Source organism: Moschus berezovskii, chromosome 10 (genome assembly GCF_049115385.1).
Source record: "Moschus berezovskii isolate FMDL1 chromosome 10, NW_MosBer_1.0, whole genome shotgun sequence".
In the NCBI taxonomy this organism is placed as follows: Eukaryota; Metazoa; Chordata; class Mammalia; order Artiodactyla; family Moschidae; genus Moschus; species Moschus berezovskii.
The window spans coordinates 81,809,417-81,827,695 of NC_142469.1; the positions used below are offsets into that span (position 1 = coordinate 81,809,417).

The 18,279-nt window shown below is 39.0% G+C and overlaps 1 protein-coding gene across 2 annotated transcripts in view; it reads right to left on the minus strand.

The window, feature by feature from the left end:
* MAP3K5 (mitogen-activated protein kinase kinase kinase 5) overlaps positions 1-18,279 on the minus strand; it is a 229,799-nt gene that overhangs the window by 120,778 nt on the left and 90,742 nt on the right. For both annotated transcript variants that reach the window (XM_088840777.1, XM_055432817.2), the window contains one exon: positions 16,359-16,529. In XM_088840777.1, coding sequence (XP_088696903.1) covers positions 16,359-16,529 — 171 coding nt within the window. The remainder of the gene's footprint in view (positions 1-16,358; positions 16,530-18,279) is intronic.

Sequence of the window (18,279 nt, forward strand, 5' to 3'; positions counted from 1 at the left end):
GAAGGGGGAACTTATGTAAACCCGGGGCGAATTCATGTCAATGTATGGCAAAACCAACCAATATAATATTGTAAAATAATTTGCCTCCAATAAAAAATAAATTAATTACTTAAAAAAAAAAAACAACCCGCCTTGTCAATTCAGGAGACTTAAGAGACGTGGTTTCAGTCCCTGGGTCTGAAAGATCCTCCACTGCAGGGCACAATCCATTCCAGTATTCTTGCCTGGAGAAACCCATGGACAGAGGAGCCTGGAGGACTACATCCATAGGGTCACAAAGAGTTGGACACGACCAAAGTGATTTAACACACAAGGGTATATAAGCATTAAAAAGAAAGTAAACGGATATCTGGAACAACCTTAAGCCAATAAATATGGCAGCTTAGGAGAACTGGAAAATTTTCCTGAAATTCACAGATGAATATAACACAAGAAACAATAAGAAAGCAAACAATAGTTCTATGACTATTACAGAACTGATAACAATCTGAAATTACCATCTATCTCTCATATTGTACGCAGTCTGACAGCAGGGGCCTTGCCAGTCTTGTTGAGAACTAAATCTTCAGCACTTGACTCAGCAGGAGCCTGACCCACTGCAGGTGATTTCAAAATACCTGCTGCATGAAGAAAACCTGCATCCACCTCTTACCAAGAGCCAGGCTGTGACAAGTGATAAATACAGCAGGTCATATAAAAAATAATCTCTTCACTTCCTTAGTAGTCTAAATCCTGACCTTGATAAAACCATAAGCCCAGAGAGCTATTGCTATAGACCACATTACTGAACTGCATAGCACCTTCACCACAATCTATTTTAATGTTACTAGAATGTACTATTTAATAAAAATATTAAAGATATGGTCTGTATAGTTTTCATTGTTGCCTACTTATATGAGAAACTCCTTTATGATTAGGGAGAGGACAGCCTCCTCTGAAAATTCGGCGTATGATTCATTTTTCATGCTATTACTGAAGCTTAAAGAGCATGTTAATCCTTATCACTGATGTATCTGTGTCCCTTGGTGCTAACTTTCCATATATGTATTATCATTTCACTGTTTCTTTAAATTCAAACTTAATAAAAATGCACGTGCTGTGCTTAGTTGCTCAATTGTGTCTGACTCTGCAACCCCATGGACTGTAGCTCGCCAGGCTCCTCTGTCTGTGGAATTCTCCAGGCAAGAATACTGGAGTGGGTTGCCATGCCCTCCTCCAGGGGATCTTCCCAACCCAGGGATCAAGCCCACGTCTCCTGCATTTCGGGCAGATTCTTGACCGTCTGAGTCACCAGGGAAGCCCAAGAATCACTGGAGTGGGTAGCCTATCCCTTCTCCAGAGGATCTTCCCAACCCAGGAATCAAACTGGGGTCTCCTGCATTGCAGGCAAATTCTTTACCAGCTGAGGTACCAGGGAAGCCCCAAGAAGAATGCATACGGAGGCTAAAATAATGAAACAATCCATTGCAGCTGAAGAAGATGTATCAGTCATTTTAGCGTAAATGTGCGAAGTATCAACAACAAACCCCAGTGGCTTGCCAATTTCTGCATCAGCTGGCTCGGCTCTGCCTGACACTTTTTTCCCTCTGAGACCTAGCCTGAAGGAGCTGCTTTCTCTAGAAAATGGCTAAGGAAAAATGACGTCTTTTAAAGTTTCTGCTGATAAAAAGCATCAGCCAACATACAAATCAGAACCTGGTATCATGGGGTGGAGACATATAACCTTCCTATGAACAGGGACAGTGTATTTCTAACAATACAATAGAGCACTGATGATATTCTCTACCACAGGAAGCTGTGGTTACCACCAGATAGTAAAAGACACAAAAATAATAGCTGCCTCTCATGACTGGGCACCTACTAGGTACAAGCATTGCACTTGACACTTCAAGCATGATATTTCTAATTTATACAGCTCCTTACGGCAGGGAGGATTCTCTCAAGTTTAATAATCAGAACTCTGCAGAATGGAAATACTAAGTCATGCAGTTTAAAAGTGGTTGAGCAGGAACTTTACCCACTTCTGCCAGATTCTAAACCTGAGCCCTCATCTCTATATAACTTTGCCTACTCTTTGGTGTGCGTTTAAAAAAAAAAAAAACTTTTAGTCTATTTTCATTACTTTGGCTTTGGTTTTTAAGTTAAAAAGGAATTGGGTGAAATAGGAAAAATAATAACAAGAAATAAAAATAGAGAGAACTGCTTTTACATTAAAAATAAAGTTTGGATGCTATACACTACAGAAACAGGTATTGATATACTCTTGGAAAGAATGGTGTTTGTCACAAAATGTACTTGATCAATCTTATTAGAGACTAAATTTTTAAAAGACTGGCATGAAAGTACCACTGGATGTGCCCATAAAAATGAATCAAAGAGGGCTACCCTGGTAGCTCAGTGGTAAAGAATCTGCCTGCCAATGCAGGAGACGAGGGTTCAGTCTCTGGAAAGATCCCACATGCTGCGGAGAAACCAAGGCTCTGCACCACAACTGGTAAGCCTGAGCTCTAGAGTCCTGGAGCTGCAACTATTGAGCCCTCCTGTAGCAACCACTGAAGCCCGCATGCATTAGAGCCCATGCTCCGCAGCAAGAGAGCACCGCAAGGAGAAGCTCGCACACTGCAACTAGAGAGTAGCCCCTGCTCGCCAGCAACTACAGGAAAGCCCGCACCCATGAAGGCCCAGCATTGCCAAAAATAAATAAACAGATCAATAAAATTGTTTTTAAAAATGCACCAAAGATGTTTCATGTCACTGAAAACTTTACAGTTTAACTAGCAAGAGGATAAATGAACATGAACAGTAGGTGAGACCTTACACAAAGAAATATATAAACAATGATTAATAATATAAAACTATAAAAATATAGCAATGAAAAGATTAGAGGGCTTCCCCAGTGGCTCAGAGGTAAAGAATCTGCCTGCAGTGCGGAGCTACAGGAGACACAGGTTCAATCCTGGGTTGGGAAGATCCCCTGGAGAAGGACATGGCAACCTACTCCAGGATTCCTGCCTGGAGAATCCCATGGACAGAGGAGCCTGGTGGGTGATAGTCCATGGGGCAGCAAAGAGTTAGACACAACTGAAGCAACTTAGCATGAAGCTAAATTAAGACTTCATGAAGGAAACAAATCTTAAGGATGGCAACAGACATCTCAAGAAAATTCTAGGCAGTATATTTGAGTAACTAATGTTATTTACACTATTGTTGATTTTTTTCTACTTAGTACTAAATATGTGTTGAAAGAGGATAAATAATTTGTAATCTTCAATTTATTATTACATTGAAGAGATGCAAAGTTATTGTCCAAGCTTTCAGAGCAACAGATTTTTGTTCAAGACTGCCTTATATCAGCATTGTATTTGTCACCTGATTGCAACTAGCTCTAAAAAAGCTAAGTACTTGTTAATAGAGTCATGAGTCTTTAGAATAAGAACTTAGCTCACTTTTTACATTTGTACTGAGATGTGCAACCAAGTAAAGAATATAGGAAATATTCTTGAATCAATTGTTTCTAGCTAAAGAGCATCTATTTTCCACCACAGAAGAAACTAAGCTAAAGTTCTTTCTGTTTAGCTGTCATTTTCCACCTTTGTGATTTAACAGCTGTGATTCTGTAAGACATACAAGTAATTAAATTAGAATTTCACGGAGCTTTACATCTCTAGGGATATTTCTGAAATTATCACTCACAAAATAACTCAGAAGTAAAGCAAGACAGCAGGAGACAAAAATTAGTGCTGAATCACTCTGTTAATTTGATCTGGAGACAGGGAAACCCTCTCCAATTCACACAACTTATCTGTATATAATTTTACTGTAATAGGAAAGTCAGGATGAAAAATTTAAAAAGTCAAAATTCTAGCTATCTCCTTTCAGTCCTTTTACTATGTACATATTTTTCCAAAAACAAGAATCATGTTATTTTAATAACCTGTTTTTAAAATTTTCATATGATATCATGATGCATGTTACTATTAAATATTTATTTAAAACTACAATTGAGTATTATTCAGCCATTAAAAAGAATACATTTGAATCAGTTCTAATGAGGTGGATGAAACTGGAGCCTATTATACAGAGTGAAGTAAGCCAGAAAGAAAAACACCAATACAGTATACTAACACATATATATGGAATTTAGAAAGATGTAAATGATAACCCTGTATACGAGACAGCAAAAGAGACACAGATGTATAGAACAGTCTTTGGGACTCTGTGGGAGAGGGTGAGGGTGGGATGATTTGGGAGAATGGCACTGAAACATGTATGTTGTCATATGTGAAACGAATCACCAGTTCAGGGTCGATGCATGTTATAGGATGCTCGGGGCTGGCGTGCGGTGATGACCCAGAGGGAGGATAAAAGGAGGAGGGAGGTGGGAGGGGGGTTCAGGAGGGGGAACTCGTGTACACCGGGGCGAATTCATGTCAATGTATGGCAAAACCAACCAATATAATATTGTAAAATAATTTGCCTCCAATAAAAAATAAATAAATTAAAAAAAAAATAAAACCACAATTGTCTTTTGGACTTATACTCAAAAGTATTGAAAACAGAGGATTCAAACAGATATTTGTACACCCACGTTCATAATATTTATTCATAATAGCTAAAAGGTGGAAACAAACACAAATGGCCATTGACAGGTGAATGGGTAAAGACAATGTACATAAAATGGAATATTATTCAGCCTTTAGAATGGAGATTCAGACACATGCTACAACATGAAAGTGAAAGTTGCTCAGTTGTGTCCAACTCTGCAACCCCACGGACTATACAGTCCATGGAGTTCTCTAGGCCAGAATACTGGAGTGGGTAGCCTTTCCCTTCTCCAGGGGATCTTCCCAACCCAGGGATCGAACCCAGGTCTTCTGCATTGCAGGCAGATTCTTTATCAGCTGAGCCACAGGGAAAGCCCAAGAATACTGGAGTGGGTAGCCTATCCCTTCTCCAGGTGATCTTCCTGATCCAGGAATCAAACCGGGGTCTCCTGCCATTGCAGGCAGATTCTTTACCAACTGAGCTATGAGGGATGCCCCATTGCTACAACATGGATGAGCCTTAAGAATGTCATGCTAAGTGAAATAAGACTTTCACAAAAAAGATATATACTGTATGATTCCACTTGTATAAGATACCTAGAGTAATCAAATTCATAGAGACAGAAAGTGGAATACTGGTTGCCAGGAGCTGGGGGAAAGGGGAATCCAAAATTGTTTAATGGTTATAGAGTTTGAGTTTTGAGAGTGAGGAGGTTGTGGGGCAGGGAGTGGTGATGGAAGCACAGCGCTCTGAATGTACTTAATGCCACTGAATCATACCTTCAAAAATGGTTAAAATGGTAAGCTTTATTTATGTATATTGCTACTACCATCAACCCTCTAAACACACAACTTTGAATGAATGATATTCCATCACTTGAGGATATCCTCCCGTTTAACAATTTCCCTACTGTTTCTTCCAGTTTTTCATTACCATAAAATTTAGCGTAGTGTGCATTGTAAACATATCTTTATTTCCATATCTGCTATTTCTTTTGGATAGTTTACAAAGGATATAACTTTGATGCTGGGAGGAACTGGGGGTGGGAGGAGACGGGGACGACAGAGAATGAGATGGCTGGATGGCATCACCGACTCAATGGAAATGAGTTTGAGTGAACTCTGGGAGTTGGTGATGGACAGGGAGGCCTGGCGTGCTGTGATTCATGGGGTTGCAAAAAGTCGGACATGACTGAGCGACTGAACTGAACTGAAAGAACATGAATTATTTCAAGGTTCTTGATACGTCATGCCAAACTGCCTTCCAGAAAGGTCTTACCAATTCACATTCCCAAGAGCAGCATAAGAGAGAGATTTTTACATTGTACTCATGCCAAAATATTCTCATCTATTTTCATTTTTGCTAACTGATAATAACAAGAGAGCACAGCTCAGGATTTTAATGGGCACTTATCTGATTGCTCCTGAGAGTGAATAGTTTTCAAATGTTTATGACCAATCTAAGTGTATCCTTTCAATAACTGCCAATTCTCTTAAATTAAAATGCAAAACCCATACTCTAAGAACTCTAGGAAGACAGGAGGAGATAGATTTGGGGAAGTTCTGAAGAGGAGGTAAGGCCAAGGGTTTAAACTTAATCTTTAAGGATACCAAGAACAGTAAACATTTAGGAAGAAGGAACTGGCAGCAAAATCCGGGGAAAGTCTAAATATTTGATTAAAAAAGAATAGAAATATTATCAATTATGGGTTAGCTATTCAATAAAATGCATCCAGTAAACGGAATTTCCAGAGACAGAGAACTCTGCACTGTTGAAAAACTCCTCAAGCAGTTCTGACAGTCAGCTAGATTTGGAAAAAACTGCTTTGGTTCACCAAGCAAAATCACTACTGTTCTTCCAAATGCTTCTTCCTTTTCATCATAATGCCAGGCAAACATCCAATTCTCTCTCTCACTCATCCCTCTGACAACTTGGTTACAGAGAGCAAGCCTTAGTTTCTCTCCTTAGGTGCTTATTACCTGTAAGACACAATTAGGAAATCTCCCAGTGACTTGTTAAATATTATCATTCTTGGACTTCAACTTGGTCATGCCACAATCTGTCATCTGTTGAATGGTGTGTTAAATCAAGGTCAAGACATGAGACCAATGTACCAGGTTGCTTGTTTACAAAGCAATTGTGGGTACATGGTGTGTTCTCCCCAGGTCTCCAGGTCATCTTGGAATTGCTGGTTCCTTAAGAGCCCTCAACCCCTGGACATCAATGAGCTGGGTGTCTTGATGAGTTATTAAGAACTCTTCAGATTTTGTGTTCTGAGGATAAAAATCATCCAAATTTGGGAAATTCGATTAGTAGATACAACCAAGGACTAAATGAAAATGATGTCAGTAGAATAATGGTGAGATCAAACTTGGGGGGTTAGGAGGGTAGCAGAAATACAGATAACATAAAGAAAGATATCTCATAGCCAAGATAAAACAAAAAGGGCAAATCTGGCAAATGGAAAACAGACATCGGTGTTTATTTGTATGTCAGTTGGTTTGTTACATAACTCTTCCTAAGTAAAGCCAACCGCATTAATAATGTACAAACTAAACAGTTATTAGGCACGATCACTGTTTGAATAGCACTGTCACTGACGTAAAACAAAATCAGCTGATAAGGCAAAGCTCTCTGTTCTTTCCCAAGCTACTATGGAAAAATGAACACATAAATGCTAAAAACAGACTTAATGCTTTTAGTTTCCTAGCTATGGATGTTTTTGGCATTTCAACAGGGGAGACCTAATTATGTTAATATAGAGCAGAACCCAATTTCCTTTCAAAGTTTGAAAAATGACTTCTATCTCCCCTTAAGAATGAGAATATCATCATCTCTAAACTCAAGTATGATTTCAAGCGATCACTGCCTATCCCAGGTGACTCCACAATAACTATGGTATATGAAATTCTATCAAGTCCTATGTTAAAAATACACACACTCTCTTTTCTCTCATTAGCTAAAATGGTCAGCTAGATTCAGAAAGAAGAGAAAAAAACTCAAGAACATTTTAGGGACAAGGAATCTAATCAGTATCCATTAATCTAGTCAATATCTGCTTTGAACATAAGTATAACATTATATGCAGAAATATAAAATATTTTCACATATTATATACTAAGGATATAACTCTAAGGGTTTACTAAATTCCAAGGCTTGAACATATGTTGCTTCATTTAATCCCTCAAACAGAGCATTCTAAAGTGATGAGTCTAAACCATCTGTAATCAAACTATCTTCCTTGCTAGTGATTTGTGTAGCATTGGGCTGATGATGAAATACTGGAAGCATAAAGAAATGTAAGGAATGTGTGAGATGTTTTTATGAGTGTTTTCTTAGTCCTAAGAGAAAGATAGAGAAAGAGATGGCCTCCTTTTCTCTCATCTCAGATCTCGGCATAGCTAAGTTAGATTGATGTCTGAAATGGCCAAAGGCACCTTGCAACTGACTCTTAAGAAAGCCAGACTGAGGGCAGTCACCCACAACAATAACAAGGAAACAGATTCGGCTGACTTTTAAGCTGCTGACTCAACTACCAGACCCAGCCCTATTTCTGAACTTCATGTTTTAGAAGTTACATTTTCTTCCTGCTTAAGCCCATTGAAGTAAGCTATTCAGCTACTTTTCGGATGCTAAGAGCATTCTAATTCATCCAGGTAGATATTATTCTTATTTTTCAAATAAGAAGACTGAATTTCTTAAAGGTTAAGTCATTTGTCTAAGATACACTGTTTCCAAGTATTGAGTCAACATGCATTCCATGTGGATCTCTCACAAGTCTAGGCCTCTTCAATAAAACAGTACAGATATTCCTAGAAATGCCTGTTCTTGGAAATTCCAGGAAAGAGAGGCTCAGTTCAGTTCAGTTCAGTTCAGTCGCTCAGTCGTGTCCGACTCTCCGCGACCCCATGAATCACAGCACGCCAGGCCTCCCTGTCCATCACCAACTCCCGGAGTACACTCAAACTCATGTCCACAGAGTCGGTGATGCCATCCAGCCATCTCATTCTCCGTCGTCCCCTTCTCCTCCCGCCCCCAACCTTTCCCAGCATCAGAGTCTTTTCCAGTGAGTCAACTCGTCTCATGAGGTGGCCAAAGTATTGGAGTTTCAGAGTGTAGTAAAAACAACACTGGGTCTGAAAAAAATTAGATTTGAAATTTTATTAACCATAAAACATCAAGAATTCACTTAAGTTCTTTGAGTTTCATTTGCCTTAGTTGTAAAATGAGAAGAAAAATATCAGCTTTGCCCACCTTACAAGGTGCTTATAAGCCACCAATTGATAATAACATATACAAAAACCTTGTATGAACTCTAAAATTTAAGGGATTGATTATTATTTCTACCCACTGAACAAATACTGTATATATCAAAATGTTCTCAGTAAGTCATGCTGCATATGAATTCAGCATAACTACTTTGTGGTTATTTCTTTTTTAGATTAGGTTTAAAAAGAAGTTGTAGGGATAAATTTGGCAGTGAACTTCCCATGGCCCTCCAAGTCATGGTCCATAATATTGCCTTGGGTCATTTCAGTTCAGTCTGTCACTTTCGTTTTTTGTGTTTTTTTGTTTTTTTTTTTAAGATGTAAGTCTAGGCTGTTGAGTCACAATATTTCCTTTGAAAGCAGGCTCTCCTCCCAGCTTTGCTCTCTCACCTTTCTCATTATCCCATAGCAGCCCCTAAAATTCTCCAACCAGCACTTATGACAGGTACCATTGCTGCTTGCTTTAACTTATACTTAAGTTTATACGGACCAGCTATACTTTTAATAACTGAAAGTCAAACTAAAAAAAACGCATTTTTCATAACCTGACTCGGATTATAGAAATTTACATATAGAAAAGAATAGCATTATAGCCATCTGTAAGAGCTTCAATGACCAAAAACAACTAAGGAAGTGACAATGATTTATACTTAAATCAGCAGGATGTGTTCTTTCAAACCCCTCATCCTATGTCCCAGATAAGATTCAGTATGTAAAGTTTGTTCTACAACATACTACAATTCTGCAAATTTTAAAAATCTAAACCATAAACTTCTTTCTTGTTTCGTATTTTCATCTTCTCAGTCCCAAGTAAACCTCTCAGAAAACAGACCTGCATTACACAGTCTCCCTAAAAGCAAAAAAGTGCCCTGGGATAGTGCTCATACCAAACATTACAATGAATGCTCAAGAGTAGTGTCTTACTTTCTCCCTGTGCTGGATGTCAGCAACTGTCAACTCATTAAAGATGTTAAAAACGGGAACTCTGAGACGTCTATGTGCCATTATAAACAAAACTGCTTGGGGCTGTTTTTCCACTGAGTTGAAATTCTTATTCTTAAACTTTTCATGCTTAGTAAATGTCCATTCAAGCCAGCAGAAAATGATTCAGGCTACAGGCACGGAAAGAAGCTTTAGGCACAAACTGCCTGCCACTCACTGCTATCCCACCCAGGCACTTGACAAGTAAGAGCTCAGAGAATTTTGGCTCAAACAAGGTAATAAATAAATAGATAAGTCAGCTGAAAAACTCTCTGGAACCCAGGACTCAGGAAACAAAACCTGGAGTAAGCAGCCTAATAACCTCAGTAACGAAACTCTTGAGTCAGCACCCTGACAACGTGCTTTTACTTCAGTTGTGACATAACAAGAGATTACAGATGATGCCAGCACACCATCGCAAATGAGTGGGAGTTGGTTGGATGGAAACAGTAAGAAATATTGAAGTGACTTTACAAGTGTGAAGGCATGAAAAAACACTTTTAAAATAGGGGGGTAAATCTTCGTAATGACCCTTACGACAAACTGATATAATGACAATAATGGCAAGTTATAGACACATAATCTACAGTGGAAGTGACATTCTTATATTACTCAATATATCAGTTAGCGATACACCCAGATCAACTCCCACTGAGGCTCCTCCCATGAAAAGGCTTTGAGTTCTAACAGGCTTCCCTGTTCTTACTAGAAAATTAACAAACAGCTTAAAATGAAATCATACAAAACCTGACATCTTCAATTTGACCTGAAGACTTCAAAGACAAAGCTCTTTTGAGAGCTAGTTAATGTTCCACAGTTAAATAGGAACCATAGAAAAGGAGTCAGAACTGGGAAGGATAGAAAGACAGAACAAAAACACAACCAGAAAAAAAAAACTGTGTTCCTTTTGACTGAACTTTATGTGACCTTGAAAGCTCTCAGTAGTCTAAACTGTTTGGTTTTTCAAACGGGGAATCACTTCTATTCCTGTGCATGAGGCACATGAATTTCATAAGAGATATTTTCCATTTTAATTCACTGACCATGAAAATCAGACTTTCAAAGATTATCTATGCATTTCATTATCACCTTTAAATCAAAGCATAATGCTTCTAAATATCAGCTTCTAATGTTCCTACAATTAAGAATCTTCTTAAAGATTAAAGAAATCTTCTTTCTTCTTAAAGAAATCTTCTGGTAATAAAAAAGGTTGTATAGTTACATTTCTCTTTTATAACAGCAAGGGAAAAAAAAACTGGTTAAGGGAAATGGTAAAACTCTCTGTTGATTGCAATAAAAATTTATAATTCAAATTTAAAAGTCCAAACCAAATCTGTCCATGAAAATCCAGCAAGTCACTGTCCCCAAATTTTCCTCCCTGGTTATAATCCATTATCCCAATTTCAGTCCCTTGCTAAACTGGTAGGATGACACAGATTTTGAAATTTTAAGATTTCTGTTTCACAACTTAAAAAATGTTATGGCCATTACTAAGGAATGCCTGAACTAAGTCAATCAACCCTTTTTTTAAACTGAAGCATGGTGATGGACAGGGAGGCCTGGCATTCTGTGATTCATGGGGTCGCAAAGAGTCGGACACGACTGAGCGACTGAACTGAACTGAACTGATAGTTTGATTTACAATGTTGTGTTAATTTCGGCTGTATAGCAAATCAACTCAGTTATACAAATATACATATTCTTTTCTACTATGATTTATCATAGGACATCGAATATCGTTCTCTGGGCTACATAGTGGGACCGTGTTGTTTATCCATCCCACATAAACTAGCTTACATCTGCTTGTCCCACACTCCATCCCTTCCCCAGTCCCTCCCCCTTGGCAACTGCAAGGCAGTTCTCCAGGTCGCAAGGCAGTTCTCCAGGTCGGTGAGTCTGTTTCTGTTTTGTGAAACAGGTTGATTTGTGTCATACTTTAGATTCCACATATAAGTGATATCATATGGTATTTGTCTCTTTCTGTAAGTCAACCTCCTTTAATATTTTTTTTAGAATCAGAGACTATTTGGGGAACATTTTAGAGACTAAAACATACAGAAGAATAATATAAGCAACACTTTCTACCCACATACCCACCATTCAGCTTAAGAAATAAAATGTTTTAAATATTCTTGCAGCTGCATGTGAAACATTCCATGATCCCTTTTTATTCCTTCCCTACTGGCATCTGGTCCCATCACTTCATGGGAAATAGATGGAAAAACAGTAGAGACAGTGTTAGACTCTATTTTTTGGGCTCCAAAATCACTGCAGATGCTGACTGCAGCCATGAAATTAAAAGACGCTTACTCCTTAGAAGGAAAGTTATGACCAACCTTGATAGTATATTAAAAAGCAGAGACATTACTTTGCCAACCAAGGTCCGTCTAGTCAAGGCTATGGTTTTTCCCGTGGTCATGTATGGATGTGAGAGTTGGACTGTGAAGGAAGCTGATCGCCGAAGAATTGATGCTTTTGAACTGTGGTGTTGGAGAAGACTCTTGAGAGTCCCTCGGACTGCAAGGAGATCCAAGCAGTCCATTCTAAAGGAGATCAATCCTGGGTGTTCATTGGAAGGACTGATGCTAAAGCTGAAACTGCAATACTTTGGCCACCTCATGCGACGAGTTGACTCTGATGCTGGGAAAGGTTGGGGGCAGGAGGAGAAGGGGACAACAGAGAATGAGATGGCTGGATGGCATCACCGACTCTATGGACATGAGTTTGAGTGAACGCCGGGAGTTGGTGATGGACAGGGAGGCCTGGCGTGCTGTGATTCATGGGGTTGCAGAGAGTCGGACACGACTGAGCGACTGAACTGAACTGAACTGGTAACTATTATACTGAATTGGGGATTTATGATGTACATTCATGCATCTATACTTCTACTAGATGTGTATGACTGGTTTCAAGGTTTCTATAAACAAAATCATAGTCTATGTACCCTTATGCCATGTGTTTATTTGCAGTATATTCCTGTTCACTGATGCTTTTATTATGGATCACACTTTGCTATCTTCACAAATCTAGTAGTTTCCGATGGTGTAGTAGGCATTTTGGATGATACATCATAGAGTTTGGATTCTGTTATCTTCCTCTTAAGAGTATTGAGTTTTGTTCCAACAGGCACCTAAATTATTTATCAGTTCACCATGTTTATGTGGAGTCTCGGTTTTGGGTTTTATTAAGGTGGTGCTTAATTGGTTTTCCTCTTCATTTTAGTATCCTTCCTTAGGACTTGGATGTGGTTTTTTTATTCTGAAGTCTTGGACCTACTGGAGTTTCAGTGGAAAGCTCAAAGTGCTTATCAAGCCCCTCTAACTTGGTGAGGCTCAAACCCCAAACTCTGTCTCTCCTCCACTGCACAGCTGCTGAAATCTTCACTCAGCTCTAGCCTTCTAGCTCCAATTTTCTGTTGAACTCCTTTGAGTTTTACCACATGTGTGCAGATGTCAGGGGTCAGCCAAGAATGGAAAGGTGGCTTATACGCATATTTTGGGCTCCCTCTGTGGCTCCTTCCTGTAAGGGATGTATCATTCAATTTCCAGGCACTAGTCAAAGCTATGGTTTTTCCAGTAGTCATGTATGGATGAGAGAGTTGGACTATAAAGAAAGCTGAAAGCCAAAGAATTGATGCTTTTGAACTGTGGTGTTGGAGAAGACTCTTGAGAGGCCCTTGGACTGCAAGGCGATCCAACCAGTCCATCCTAAAAGAGATCAGTCCTGAATATTCATTGGAAGGACTGATGCTGAATCTGAAACTCCAATACTTTGACCACCTGATGTGAAGAACTGACTCATTTGAAAAGACCCTGATGCTGGGAAAGATTGAAGGTGGGAGAAGAAGGGGATGGACAGAGGATGAGATGGTTGGATGGCATCACCGACTCAATGGACATGAGTTTGAGTAAACTTTGGGAGTTGGTGATATACAGGGAGGCCGGGAGTGCTGCAGTCCTTGGGGTCGCAGAGTCAGACATGACTGAACAACTGAACTGAATTGAACTGGCACCCTCACACTAACTCCTTCAACCAGTAAGACTACAGTTTTCTTCTTGAGTTGTATCTTCCCTAAGCCTGCAGATTTGAGAGCTCCCGCAAAGGAAAAAGCGTATACATGTGGATCCTATCTAATACCGTACTCCTCATCTAAGAATCAAAAGCTCTCCAGTTTCTGACTATCTTTAGTCACTCTTTGGTGCTTTCAAACTTTTTAAAAAGTGTTTTCCCAATGTTTACAACTGTTATTGGCAGGAAGGTCAGTGCCATAGCAGCTGCTGCTGCTGCTAAATCACTTCAGTCGTGTCCGACTCTGTGCGACCCCATAGACGGCAGCCCACCAGGCTTCCCCGTCCCTGGGATTCTCCAGGCAAGAACACTGGAGTGGGTTGCCATTTCCTTCTCCAATGTGTGAAAGTGAAAAGTGAAAGTGAAGATGCTCAATCGTGTCCGACTCTCAGGACCCCATGGACTGAAGCCTACCAGGCTCCTCCGTCCATGGGATTTTCCAGGCAAAAGAATACTGGAGTGGGGTGCCATTGACTTCTCTGGCCATAGCAGCCACTCTTTCCCAAAGAGTTGATGCGCAGATGCAAATTTTAATGGGCTCTAGTTTCCCCAAGATCTTATGGTTTACGGTATTTTAAAGCCTTCTTTAAGATAGTTTTTCCTTTTCCAAGTCATAAATCCATTTTGTATATTTTATTATAAAATTTTTTCCAAATAAAATGTTTTGATCTTTAATTCACTTGGATTTTATTTTTGTGTGTGTCAGTTAAACTAGGGATTCATTTTTATTTTTACAGGCAGGTAAACAAATTTTTCCAGTATCATTCCTAAAGAGTCCATTCTTTCCACTCTGGCTCATGAAGCATAGCTGTAAGTTGCTCAGTTGTGTCCAACTCTTGCAACCCCACAGACTGTAGCCTGCCAGAATTTACGGAATTCTCCAGGCAAAAATTCCGATGTGGGTAGCCATTCCCTTCTCCAGAGGATCTTCCCAGCCCATGGATGAAATCTGGTCTCCTGCCCTCATGAAGCATTCCGTTCCGTTCAGTCGCTCAGTCATGTCCGACTCTATGCAACCCCGTGGACTGTAGCCTACCAGGCTTCTCTGTCCATGGGATTCTCCAGGCAAGAATACTGGAGTGGGTTACCGTTTCCTTCTCCAGGGGATCTTCCCAACCCAGGGATCGAACCCGGGTCTCCCGCATTGGAGACAGACGCTTTAACCTCTGAGCCACCAGGGAAGCCCCTCATGAAGCATATCATACCATAAATCTAGTCATATACATACAAACTGATATATATCAGGTTCTGTCTTCAGTTTCAGTGTTTTATTTTTTTAATTGTTTCAGTTTATTGGAGTATAATTACTGTACAATGTTGTTGTTAGTTTCTGTTAGTTAATTTCTCATTCAACAAAGTGAATCAGCTATATACACATATATATATACATGTATATATATATATCCCCTCCTTCTTGGAACTCTCTCCATTCTCCACCCTCATTGCACCCATCTAGGTCACCACAGAGCAGGAAGCTGAGTTCCTTGTGCTATACGGCAGGTTCCCACTATGCTGTGTGATTAGTCACTCAGTTCAGTTCAGTTTAGTCGCTCAGTCGTGTCCGACTACTCAGTCATGTCCAACTCTTTGTGACCACATGGACTGCAGAACACCAGGCTCCTCTGTCCATGGGAATTCTCCAGGCAAGAATACTGGAGTGGGTTGCCATGTCCTCCTCCAGAGCTATCTATTTTACAGATGGTAGTGTATATATATCCCAATCTCCCAATTTGTCTATGCTTGCACTCATACTGGGCTTCCCTGGTGGCTCAGCTTGTAAAGAATTTGCCTGTAATGCAGGAGACCTGGCTTCAATATCTGGGTTGGGAAGATCCCCTGGAGAAGGGAAAGGCTATGCACTCCAGTATTCTGACCTGGAGAATTTCATGGACTGCACAGTCCATGGGGTCACAAAGAGTCAGAGACAACTGAGCGACTGTCACTTCACTTCACTTACACTAATAATGTAATACCTTAATTGTTACACTGTTACAATATGTCTTATCTGGGAGAGCAAATCCCTCCACCTCATTCTCCAAAATAGCTTTGCCCATTCTTGACCCTTTACTTTTTCAAATAAATTTTAGAATCAATTTGGTGAATTTCATGAAAAGTCCTGCTGTAGAGAATTAACATCTTTAAATCAAATCTTCTTGATTTATCAAGTCTTCTCATCCACATACTTGGTATATTTTCCCATTCATTCAGGTCTTATTTCATGTCTTTCTATAAAATTTTATGAATTTCTCCCAATTACACTTTTATTGTATTATATCTTTAAAAATTCTATTTTCTTAAACCATTATCTTTTCATCCAATTTACCACAATTTACTCTGCCTTATTAAATGAATTTCATCAAAATTATTTACTAAAGCTATAAATTCTAAGATTTATTTCACATATAATCTAAAGAATGAAAACGATAATTTAATACTCATTTACAAATGATTTTTTTGTGTCATGGACTTACCAAATATCTTATCCTTTGCACTTACCAAGAAGCTCCATGGTCTCTACTTTCAGTGTCCATGAAATTAGAGTCCAAAAACATATCTTTGTAGATTCGACCAACAAGGCAATACATATCTGAAGCAACCTGCCCTTCATTTTGCACCAGGGGAATCATAATGTCAAGAGCTTTTGCTCTATCTCCAGGGAGGTTTCTCCTAAAGTAGAGAAAGGGAACATCACTCTTTGGGTATAGACTACAGAAGCAGTTTAAGCCAATCATCTTTTAAAAAAGTCTGTTTAATACACTGATTCACATTAATAAGTTTGGCAGGATAAAAACAACAATTATATTTTGAAAATCTTCTGCAACTCTTTTTTATCCTACTGCCATGTCTAATCATCTAAAAAGGATTTATTTTGAGTTGGTTTTCTGCTGATGGGATGATTTGCGCCTATCCATCCACAGTCATTCCAGTTTCCCTGTAGTCTCTGTGTGAGTTCAAGTTGACAGAATGAGATTAAGAATGCAGCCTGTGGTCGTGAATGGGGCAGAGTCAAGGAATCCAAACAGGGGCAAAACCCTGATGCTATAGGTTTCAGTGGCTTTTGCTCCAAAACACTGAGCAAACTAATTCATCAGTTCAGTTCAGTTCAGTCACTCAGTCGTGTCTGACTCTTTGCGACCCCATGAATTACAGCACACCTGCTTCATTGACTATGCCAAAGCCTTTGACTGTGTGGATCACAATAAACTGTGGAAAAACTAATTCATAGACAATACCAATAAACCAACCTGAGTTGACCAATCAATCATCTAAGGAAGCTGCCTTATATAGCTCATTTTAAAACTGGTGAGTACGTACAGACTGTTCTCAAAAATTCTCTTAAGAGTTATTTATTGAACCTTGAAAACATTTATGCTAAGTGAAAGAAGTCAGTCACAAAAAGACTATATATTATATGATCTCATTGCATGAAATATCCATAATAGGCAAGTCTATGGAGACAAAGATCTATGGTTGCCTAGGTCTGGATTTGGGAGGAATGGGACAGTGTCCTGCCCCCACTGGAGCAGGACAGGGTGTGGGTGGTTTTGGGAAAGGTAATATAAATACTTTAAAACTCATGGTATTGATGGTCACATAACTCTGTTGATACATTAAAATCCATTGAATCATACATTTTAAATAAAATTGTATAATGTATGAATTATATTTCAATAAAACTGTTACATAAAAGAGTTATTTCTATTCTCAATTACTATTTTAAATCTTTCTGTCCATGAAATTCCTTTTTATATTCTGTACTAAATGCCTTCAGTTTAGAATAATGCTCCATATAAATACATTTATCATTTCATTCTATTCTATTTTAGGAAAGACAGAGACAAAATATAAATAAAAGAAAATAGAAGAGGCTCTTATGGACTTTCATTTTTTATTTCAAAATATAATATATTTCATTTCATCTTTCAAAAAGGATTTATTTGAAAACCAGTTGGAACAGATAATCTCTGGAGCTTTCATCTCTTTCTGCCAAATCTAAAGAAAAAATGTTTAATAAATGGGGAGATAAAATTGACTTTCATTATCATACTGATAAAGGTAGCACATTGTAGAGCTTGGGCAGAGGAATAAAGGAAAGACAATATCTGGTTGAAGAGCATGCTGACTTTTCTTTGGAGACAAAGGCAGGAGAACTAAGTGAGGGAGAATACAGGTACCAGTATTGGCTTGCTCTGGGTCTGAACCTGTTTTACAACATAACTATGAGCCTTGAAGAAAAGCTACTCAAGCACTTCAGTTTCCTCATCCGTAAAATAATTAAGACTTCATGGCAAATGAAAAACAGATGTGAGGCCCCCCTCTCTTTTTCTTTGTATCATTCTCTTCAACTGTGGTAATTACATACATATCCAACTCTCTACCATAGAAGAGAACAGCAAAACCAAGCTCTGGACAGTTT